This window comes from Telopea speciosissima, chromosome 11 (assembly GCF_018873765.1).
Source record: "Telopea speciosissima isolate NSW1024214 ecotype Mountain lineage chromosome 11, Tspe_v1, whole genome shotgun sequence".
Taxonomy (NCBI): domain Eukaryota; kingdom Viridiplantae; phylum Streptophyta; class Magnoliopsida; order Proteales; family Proteaceae; genus Telopea; species Telopea speciosissima.
Genome location: NC_057926.1, coordinates 22604799 through 22615748, shown reverse-complemented (window position 1 = coordinate 22615748; position 10950 = coordinate 22604799). Strand labels below are relative to the sequence as shown.

The 10950-nt window shown below is 42.2% G+C and overlaps 1 protein-coding gene across 2 annotated transcripts; it reads right to left on the bottom strand.

Moving 5' to 3' along the window:
* Nucleotides 1-1778: 1778 nt before the first annotated feature.
* Nucleotides 1779-5507, bottom strand: LOC122645617 (probable mannitol dehydrogenase). 2 transcript variants are annotated; one of them, XM_043838928.1, is made up of 6 exons: nucleotides 5370-5507; nucleotides 5005-5118; nucleotides 4289-4802; nucleotides 3634-3787; nucleotides 1927-2135; nucleotides 1779-1895 (listed from the first exon to the last, which is right to left on the bottom strand). In XM_043838928.1, the coding sequence occupies exons 1-5, from the start codon at nucleotides 5465-5467 to the stop codon at nucleotides 1933-1935; spliced, it is 1083 nt and encodes a 360-aa protein (XP_043694863.1). In that variant the 5' UTR covers nucleotides 5468-5507; the 3' UTR covers nucleotides 1779-1895; nucleotides 1927-1932. The 2 variants fall into 2 exon arrangements, with proteins under 2 accessions (XP_043694863.1, XP_043694862.1); XM_043838927.1 differs by lacking the exon at nucleotides 1779-1895 and having other exon boundaries at nucleotides 1908-2135.
* Nucleotides 5508-10950: the final 5443 nt, after the last annotated feature.

The following is a 10950-nucleotide window of genomic DNA, read 5'->3' as shown; positions in this document are numbered from 1 at the left end:
GGGAGAGAGGCTCAATGTGAGGTTAGGTATCCCCACAAGAGACAAGGTCAGCCATTAATGGCCTTCCAATTGAGTAGATGGAGCACTTCAGGTGTGCTCAATCGATTCAAACCCTAGGTAATAGAATTAGGGAAAGAGAGATGGAGAGAGAGAAAGAGATTCACCAAGGGTTGATGATGATAGCTTGAGCTCCACCATACTTCTTCCTTTTTCTTCTTCTTCTTCCTCTTCTTCTTTCTTCTTCTTCTTTCTTCTTCTCCTCTTATTCTTTCTTTTTCTCCTCTCCTCTCCACGATTTAGGATTGTAATATGAGGTGAATAGTAGTTTTGGGTCTTTAATAATCCATCTAGGTATTAGGTCTTGTTTGGTTAGTCTTAAGTCCTTTGGTGTATTTGCTTAGGAGCTTGTTTGGTTAGGTATAAGCCCAAGGTCTAGTTTAAGTCATTGGGTCATTGGATCCACTTGGCCCATGGCCCATGGCCTAAGTTCTAGTTAAGTCCAAACCCATTCTAGTTCTTATGCTTATTAATGGTCATGCATAGGCATGAATTACTCGGATAGTGACTTACTCCCAGTCATCGCTAGGTGGATAAAGGCGATTCAAGTGCGGACCCCGTGGATCCCCATCATAAGGGAATTCCAAGAATATGCTTTCGTAGACGATTTTCCCCCTGTCTCTAACGGTGAATCTTTCCTCGACAACTTCCCCTGTTTCGTGGTCGACAATCTTGTGTGATGGCTTGAGTATTATGACCCACAGTTCACGAGCGTACTCCACTCCCGGTTCTACACAAAAGGTTCAAACTAGATCGGTGGTTAGACCGGGTTTTAAACTGGGTTTTGGACACGGATTTAACAAAGATTCCTCCTGACACGGCAGCCTCTGGTCTTCAGGGTTGAGATCTTGACCTTCTTGTTGGGAAGCAGTCGAACGGGCTAAGGCTCCTCCCTGACCAGCAGCAGAAGGCCCTGGAGGAGGAATAGCCGCTGCGGTGGCGGCGGCGGATCGAGTGATCCTCGACTAGTTTCTTGTGTTGGTCATGGTGGAATCTTTGTAGGTCTTCGTTCCCGTTTCCCACAGACGGCACCAGATGTTGTGCAAAGATTTCTGCCGGAGAGAAATCTACCAATGGCACAACTGATGTATGAGTGAAGAAGCTAGAGAGAATTGGGAATCATGGAAACGAGACAATGAGTTAATACGCTCCCTTTATTGATCAAAGAATATTGACTAATTAGTTTGCTTTACATGAGGGTCTAGCCCTTAATTTATAGTAATGGATGTGAGCCTGGGCCATCCTTCTTCTTTCTATGGTTTCCTTTTCTGGGTGCATGGTTTTAGGAAAACTCCCATTTCTGTTGAGATTCCCCCCATAAATCTTGGGACTTCCACGAGTTTGGGTGCAAGTGGGACCTCCTCTTGATGGTTACGTAACTGCCGTAGTGGGGTCTACCTTCATAACCATTGCGCACATGGGAGTCTCCAAGCACGCCTGCAATTTGCCTTCTTTTATGAATCGTGGGGAGTCCACATGTACGGTCAAGAATTGAAGTACAAATTATGGCGTATTAGTAGCATATGGACAGCATGATATGAAACAATTGTCTGGAAGTGTGGGAAGTTTCAGTGTTTGGTACAATGTATGCCTTAATTAGATTTTAATCCAAAAGCTCCAGGACCGCAAGCAGTCCTTTAAAATTTTATTAATCGCCTAAAAAAAAAGGAAAAGTACAAGACACTTGCATCGATATGTTGCAGCAGTATCAAGTGTGGCAGATCAACAAAGATTCTATTGAAACAAGCAATCAACATTTCTTATTCAGATAAAACTTAAACTCTGTGATTGTGTGGTGCTTTTGATGCCGAAGTAAATTCAAACTAATTCGATGTCTGGCCTTGACTCATGGCATAATTCCAGGAGCTCCATGCTTTATGCAGCATTCAATGTGTTTGCTATGTCGATGACAAATCGGTATTTGACATCAGCCTTAAGAAGTCGCTCAAATGCGGTGTTGACATAATCCATTGGAATAACCTCGATGTCTGCTGTTATGTTGTGTTTTCCTGCAAAATCAACCATTTCTTGTGTCTCCTTCATTCCCCCAGTGGCACTTCCAGCTATAAGCTTCCTTCCTGTAAATATTAAAATGAGACGTTTACATTGAAGTTTAAAAGCGTGATAAATCAACTTGGAACTTGGTTGGATAGACTCAATATTATTTTAGTTAAAGTCATTTAACAGAGTTGCATAAATTTGCAAGCAAAAAAATGGAAAAAAAGAAGCTAAGCACACAACAAATCGTGAACAGATGAGATGAATTTGTAGATTATTTATTCAACTTCCCCATACATAGTAAATTTTTTTGAAAATATATTTATATATTAATATTGTGAACAGTAATTTTAATTATTAATGTAATGCTTTATTATAACATTAATAACATTAGAATTAAGAGTTATGTGGTGATAATACAAAATAGGGAAACAGTTTTCTGTACAGGAGTGTGGCCTATGCCAGCACTCCCATGTGTCTATCTCTCTCCTCCTTAAAACAAGGGGGCAGAAGTGTCTTTTCACATGAAGAGGAGAGAGATAGAATCATGGGAGTGCTGGCGTAGGCCACACTCCCATACAGAGATCTTTTTTCCTACAAAATATCGCAAAGTGAAAATCTAGGTACTTAAGTCCAATCTTAAATAAAGAATGGAAAATAGAGAATGATGTTGCACAAAAAATTATAGTACGTGGCTGAAGTAGAGGAGGTGTCCGGAGTGTTGTCTGATTGACGTATTGTATTTTAAAACTTGAAAAAAAAATTTATACGACAACTATTTGACCAGCAATGGTGCACGGAGCTGAATATGGGGTAATGAAGAAACAACATATAAACAAACTTACTAACATTGAAATGAGAATGTTGAAATGGAGTAGTTGAAATGAGAATGTTGAAATGGAATAAAAACTGAAAATGATAAAATATGCAATGAACAAATTAGGACTAATTTAGGATTAGCTTTTATATGTGCTAAATTGCGTGAGAGTGATATATATGACGTGGGATGGATAAATGCAACATAGGCCTTTGAAGGCTCCAATACAGAGTGGTAATTTAATTTAGATTGAAGGAGCTAAAAGAGCTTGACGTAGTCCTAAAATGACTCTAGGAAAAGTGTTGAGAAAAGACATCCACAGCTTGGGATTAATAACAAGTTAAAGAAAAAATATTCATATAGCTAATCACATTTAATTGGGATATGATTGATTTAAGTTGAATTGAATTATGTACCTAATTTTCCACCGACCCATGAAAATTTTTTGATTGATTGGTGGCGTAGGTACTTATTCTTGACCATAACACCTTTCAAACCAAAGAAAATCTTTATTTTGGAACAAAGGTGTTCATAGGATCATGACCCACAAGAAGTTCAGCTTTTGGGATATAAGATATTAACACGACTCTCTCTCTCTCTCTCTCTCTCTCTCTCTCTCTCACTCTCTCACTCTCTCACTCTCTCACTGTTCATTTAGATATTATATGATGTGGTGGAGAGAAATGAACATGCATGTCCCACCAATAGATATATGCTAATTAATATCTTCTTTATTTTTTTTTTTGTTTTGTTATACTCACCCACTAGCAAAGGAAAGACAGGTACTTCCAGCGGCTTCTCTGGTGCACCCACCATGACAAGCTTCCCATGAGATTTTAGTAGACTAATCAATGGTAGAAGAGGATGATGGGCCGAAACTGTATCAATAATTCCATCAAGAGTGCCCATGGCTTCCTGCGCATACAAATAAAATATTTATATACTACGGATTTTCTTATTGACACATCATAACATGTGAAGCTCAAAAAATATGCAAGAGAATGACAATTTTTTGTAATGACAATGTTAAGTCACTTTTAAGTTTGGCGTCAGGGTCCTCTATTACCGAGCTGCCCTTACTGCTATGAGCGCCTGATCCAGATCCTCTACTATCGAGCTGCTCGGCAGGACCGTGCTGCTTAGACAATGTGCTGCGTGCAGTTACTGTCTTACCCTCACTCGGCAAAGCATTTGGGCAGGGGTAAGGCGGAGATTGCACGCAATCCCGTGTCAGGGCAGCACTGTCCTGCCGGGCAACTCGACAGTAGACGATCCAAATTCTATGAGCACCCAGACACAGCAAGGCGGTATTTTCGCCGTCTTGCTGTGTCTAGGGCGCAGACGACAATAGAGGACCCCAACGCCTAACTTATTTGTAGTGTTTGTTAAGTTGCAATAAGAATTATGGAGATGTACCTGCATCTGAACTTGATCACGACTGACCAAAAACGAATCAGCACCAAGACGTTCAATTGCTTCCTTTTCTTTGCTAGGAGATGTGCTAATCACAGTCACCTTCAACCCAAAAGCCTTGGCAAATTTCACAGCCATATGCCCAAGCCCACCAAGCCCTACAACACCCAAATGCATACCAGGCTCACTTAATCCATAATATTTCAATGGGCTGTACACTGTAATCCCTGCACAAAGTAAGGGTGCACCGGCATCGAGTGGCAGGTTATCCGGAAACAACACGGCGTACCGCTCATTGACAACCATTATATCGGAGTAGCCTCCATAGTTGGTAGTTCCATCATAATAAGTTGAGCTATAGGTGAGGATGACTTTGGGGCAGTAGCTCTCTAAGTCCTTGGTGCAGTTATCACAGGAATGACAAGCCCCAATATTGCAACCAACACCTACCTTATCTCCCACTTTGAATCTTTTTACCTTGCTTCCTACCTCTGTTGCTATTCCCACAATCTCGTGCCTGCATTTTTATATGCCTTGATTGGTTAGAATTGAAATGAAACTTAATTTTCATAGTATTCAGTTGGAAGTAAAGATAATTTAAAGTGAAAACTTCACTACTAACCAAACAGAACCTAATAATACGAGAGGAAAGGAGAATATCTGAACAAAAAAGATTTAAGTCTATATTTATTAGGTTAAATAACTATAAAATACCCTACCCAGGAACCATTGGATAGGTGGAGAAACCCCATTCGTTCTTGATGAAGTGAAGGTCGGAGTGGCAGATCCCGCAGTACAATACTTTGAAGGTCACATCATCATCTCCCGTTGCCCTGGCAATCCAAAGTTTCAAAAAACATACATTATATATTGATCATATCAGTGGTTCCTTTAAAAGTAAGGCTCTGTTTGGCTTAGCAGCAGATTTTTTGAAGATGAGATTCTAGAATCATGCAAATCCAACATATTTGATTAGAAGATTATAGACATTAACACGCACTTCTCCAATTTCTAATTTTGCAAGGGAGATATGCTAAGCCAAACGTGGCATAAGTAAGATGAATAAGAAAGTGAAAGGTTGGACCTTCGTGAGAATCTAAATGGAGAGAGGACACCGGACGGGTCCCTAGCTGCCCATCCAAAGGCCTTCCTTGGGTGCTCATCTTCAGGCGATTTCGACATTTTCTTTCCCCCACTTCACCCTCCTGATAAGAGATAAAAGAGAGAATTAAATATGAGCATCTGCCAACAACTCTAATAAGCTTGTATAGAGAAAGACATGTGAAGAAAACAGTTCCAAGTTGACTTGGTGACATTTTGCTGACATAACATGTGAGATAAGATTTTACCAAAAAAAAAAACATGTGAGATAAACCAAAAAACAAAAACATGTGAGATAAGAAGTATTGGAATTTTATAGGGGTTTATCAAAGATTTTGATTTAATGACATAACAAGTGAGATAAGAAGTTTTGGAATTTGAGGGGTTTATCAAATATTTGTTTTGCCTAGATAGACAAGTTTTTTTTTTTGGTGAAGTACATTAACAAGTTCAATGAATTGAGAAAGGGTAAATCCTTTTAGAGTTTTAATACCTTACGAAGTGTGATTACTGTACGATACATTGAACACTAAAACACTCATTTATCAGAAAAGAAAACAAAACTCAAGTTGGCTTTTAATACCTTACCACCGCCGCACCTTCTAGATACCTTGGCCACTACTCTTTTCACATGCCACTGGTTATCACATGTCCCATTTAAGTAAAAGGGGAAAAATAAACTACCAACTTAAAAGTTTAGAGCCTGATTTGTTGGCTGTGGTAATTGTGACGGCAGTGATGAGATCATTAGGAGAAGAAGGGTGACGAAGTTAATGCAATTTTTTTTTATTTAAATTTAAGAGTTCCACATCTTTTTCGGAAATTCAGTGAATTTGGACTTCTATTTCATTAAAATAAGCTACGAAAATTAAATTAAACAACTTTTAAAAGTATCATAAAATTGAATTAATACTAAATCAGGTATAGTATCACTCTTTCTGCTCGACTCTCTCGTCACAAATTTAACGAAGACGAATGACTTGGTAAAGTGTTTTGGGTATCCACTAATCCACTATTATTAGAGGAATATTGTTCTTCATTATTTTGGTATTGCTCCAATTGGAGTATACATACAAAGAGTGTGAGAGAGCTCACTGAACAAGGAAAGATTACATGTAATATTGGGTTGCATGTATCTAGGATATGAGATCACTGGATTTACAAGGAAAGACTGGATTGCCATATTAAAGATATTGCTTGCTATACTGGGAGGATATCCATATCACATGTGATAATGTTTGATATCACATGTGAAAAATGTGAGAGGAGGACAGTACGCTCAATACACCTCCTCAAGGTGGAGTGTCAAACCTGCCCCTGACTGATTGGAATTTTGGATGAAAAACAGGGACCTCTGACTAGTCACCCAAACACACTGTGGAGCATCACTCCAGTGGTTGAATTCAATGGAAAACCCCCGAGGATGTCCTCCTATATACCTGTCAGAAAATGGATTGCAGACCCATGCAGCTGCACTGCCCACAGCATGATGTACTGCATCAACTCCTGGTACTCTCTCTCTTATCCATATTTATGGGGCCCACACCTGTTTAGATGTGTGTCAGACTCTGGATGAGATGTTGGTGCAATGCCCAAGCCATGGGCTAAGCACCTGTGCAAGCCCAAGGCCTATACAGCAATGTTGCATTCTCTAGGCGATGCACTGGGCAATTGGCCCAACGGCCCAAAGAATCGCCCAGAGTGGCTGAAATTAGTTTTTTGGACTCCAGACATATGGGAACCACCCATACAAGCCATGAACACCCTCCAGGGGTAGATGGAAATTTTAGGAACCATTACCCACCCCTGGAGCCATGTGGACCCCACCTGTGTAGCCAGAATGGCCCAGAATGCAGTAAAAAATGCATTCTTGAGAAAGGGACCCTGAGGCCAAACAGGCCTTAGTGGGGTCAATTCTATAATTAGGGGGGGGGGCAGCCCCTCATTTCGTTTTACTGCTCCAGCTGAAAAAGAGAAAGTGAGAAAGAGAAGGAAGAGGAAGAAGAAGAGAAGGAAAGGAAGAGAGAAGGAGAAGAAGGATCTGTGCTGCCATTCTGCACCCTGAATCAGCTGCATATCACCTCTAGGTAATAATTCCTACCTCTATATGCTACTGTTCTCTGTGTTGATATCTTGATCTCTGCTCTGTTGGTGGTGTATCTGGCTAGTAATGCTCAGAACACCATGGGGTTGCCTTGGGATGCATCAGATATAACATGCAAAGCCATTGCATGTAAGATCTGATCATATCATAGCATGTTTTGCTATTGTTTTACTGCAAAGACTGAAATGAGTCTCTGTGCCTGACTGCACTGCACAGTTGCACCCAAAATAGGCAGTCTGGGCATGGATCTTTGCATGCAAGCTGATCCTTGCTTAGTTTGGTTTGGGATCAGTGTCCTACCATGATATTATACGTAAAAGAGGCCTTGCATGCAGCCCAAACCGAATCCTTGAGCTTGAGTTCAGCTTGGACAGCTGTTGTCAACCCTACCCCTAACTGGTTGGAAATTTTGAATGAGGGACAAGGATCTCTGGCCAATCATCCAAACACCCAGTGGAGCATCACTCCAGTAGCTGAACCACTGAGAATGACCTCCTACATACCCGCCAGAAGGTGGATTGTAGCTCCATGCAGTTGCACTGCACACTGCATAATGTACAGCTTGGATCCCAGGTATTCTCTCTCTTATCCAAAAATGTGGGGCCCACACCTGGAAAGATGTGTATTGTGACCCTGGGTGAGATATTGGTGCAAGGCCCAAGCCCTGGGTCAAGCCCCTATGCAAGCATAGTGGAATTACAACCTTGTTGTATTCTCTAGGCGATGCACTAGGCGATTGGGCCTATCACCCAGTGAATCGCCCAGAGTGCCTAAAATGGTCATTTTGGACTCCAGACAAGTGGGGACTACCCATGCAGACCATGGACACCCTCTAGGGGTAGATGGGAATTTTAGGAACCATTACCTACCCTCGGACCCCTGTGGACCCCACCTGAGTTGCCAGAATGCTCAGAATCAGTTTAAAAATGCATTCTGGAGCAGGGACCTGGAAGCCAAACTGAACCCAGTGGGGCCAGTAGTATAAATAGGAGGGGGGTAGTACTAAATTCGTTTACTGCCCCAGCTCTAAACTGAAAGGAGAGAAAGGAGAGAAAGGAGAAGGAAAGAAGAAGGAAAGGAAGAAGAAGGAAAGGAGAAGAAGAGGAAGGGAAGGAGAACACTGGGCAGCCTTACATCTAGCTCTCTGCCTGCAGCCAAACAATCCCCACGGCTGCAATCTAGCAGTAGGCCTCGAGTGCAGGATCAAACACTAAGTATAAATAAAAAATATGTCATTTAGTATATCAATCTATTTTGGATGTCCTAGGGTTGATCTAGGCCCACTGGGTTGACTCGGTGCACAATTAGACATCACTTGGAATTCTCCGGGCCTTGCACTGGGCTTTAGGCCTAAGTCCTGGTGCATCATCCAGAGAATGTGGTCTAGGGGTAGAATGGTCATATACACCTACAGTACATGGTCCAAAGTCATAACAGCCTTACAACACTGATCCCAATTCAGCTGTGCTGCAGGACCAACATAGACAAGGTTTCCAAGCCCTACGGGGCCCACTTGGGTACCCAAGGTATCCATTCTTATGGACAGATGTGAGGAAGGGTATTTTGGTCATTTACCACCTCCTTACACTACGTATAGTCCATACGTGGAGGTCCCCAAAGTAGATCAGCAAAACTGTCACTTTTTATTCTCTGGGCGATGTCTCTAGGTGATGTCTGCATCGCCCAGTGCATTGCCCAGAGCCTGCTTAACACGTGAACAAGCTCCAATTCCTATGCTTTGCACTATGGGCAGTGCCTTAATCATTCCCCCATGCATGTTAAGTCATCATGGACCCCCTGGGGTGTAGTTTGCACTGGACTTCATGGATTTTTACCTGGGCCCACCACTTGGCTGCCAAGAGTTGCCTAGACTGCCCAGTAAATAGTAACCCAGTAGGGCCTCAGCTGCAGACCATGGATTTGGCTGCATGCAAGGGTTATTTCACAAGTGTTAGGGCCATCCAAGGCTGTTGCAACTCATGGCTAAGCTGCATGCAGCCAGGGCACATAGATCTGAGCCCAAACTGCCTGTTCTTGGTGTAACAGTGCAGTGCAGTTTGGCACAGGCATGGGTTTCAGTCTCAGGTATGTAATAGCCATCAAAACATAGTCAAAAAGCTCAGATCCTCCATGCATCATGGTTGCATGCTGGATCTGAGGTAGTTCATGGCAGCCCCCTGCTGTTCTGGGCTGCCAATAGCCAGAAAGGCTTTAAGAATACCATAGATTAATGGAGAAGAACAGTAGCAGCATCACAACACCAAGTATAGGTTCAATTTTATACCTAAACTGAGCTGAGAATGGATGCTAGAGCAGATTTGATGCAAGGTGAGCTCTTCCCCTTCTTCTCCTTCTCTTTCCTTCCTCTTCTCCTTCTCTTTTCTCTCTTTTCTTTCTTCTTCTTCTCTCCACGATTCCAACAGTGTCAAGAGCTCTAAAATGGGCCTAAGGCCTTCTATTTATAGGCCAGCCTCCTATTGAGGCCTGTTTGACTGCCTGGGTCCCTTTTGAGAATGTGGTTTTAAACTAATTCTTAGCCATTCTGGGCACTCAGGTGGGGTCCACAGGGATCCAAAGGTATGAGGTGGTCCCCTAGACTCCCTTCTTCCTATGGAGGGTGCCCATGTCCAAGATGGGTGGTCCCCACACATTTGTATAACAAAATAATGCATTTTTCCACTCTAGGTGATGTCTCTGAGTGATGTCTGCATCACCCAGAGATTACAGCAAGGCTATTTCTCTTTGGGGTTTCACAGGGGTTTGACCCAGGGTTAGGGTTTTGCACCCACATGCCACTCAAGGCCTTTTGCACCTATTTTTAGGTGTGGGACCCACATTCATGGAGAGGAGAGAGAGTACCTGGAGTCCAAGCAGTACATTATGCAGTGGGCAGTGCAACTACAAGGATCTGCAATCCATCTTCTGACAGGTATGTAGGAGGACATCCTTGGGGGTTCTTCATTAATTTCAATCACTAGGGTGATACTCCACAGTGTGCTTGGATGCCATGTCAGGGGTTCCTGTCCTTCAATTAAAATTTCAGCTAGTCAAGGGTAGGTTTGACATTTGTCCCCACCTTACAAAAATTTTGTCCTCAAAATTTGCTTACCTTATAGTTCGAAGAGTTGGGGATACTTTTCTTGTTGAGAATTTCATAAGGACCAATGAATCTTGGGCTCAACTTGCCCTTCTTGTTAAAACGTAGCAATCCCTTTGTTGGAGATACCCGGAGGAATACCTTTTCTTCGATATTAAATTCAATATCATTTCTCTGATTATCAGCATAACTCTTCTTCCTTGATTGGGACGACATGATTTTCTCTCTAATGATCTCTACCTTGTCACAGGTTGCTTGTATCATTTCTGGCCTGAGATATTTTCATTCTCCAACCTCGTCTCAGTACAACGGGGTCCGGCACTTTCGACCATAAAGAGCTTCAAATGGTGCCATGCCAGTGGT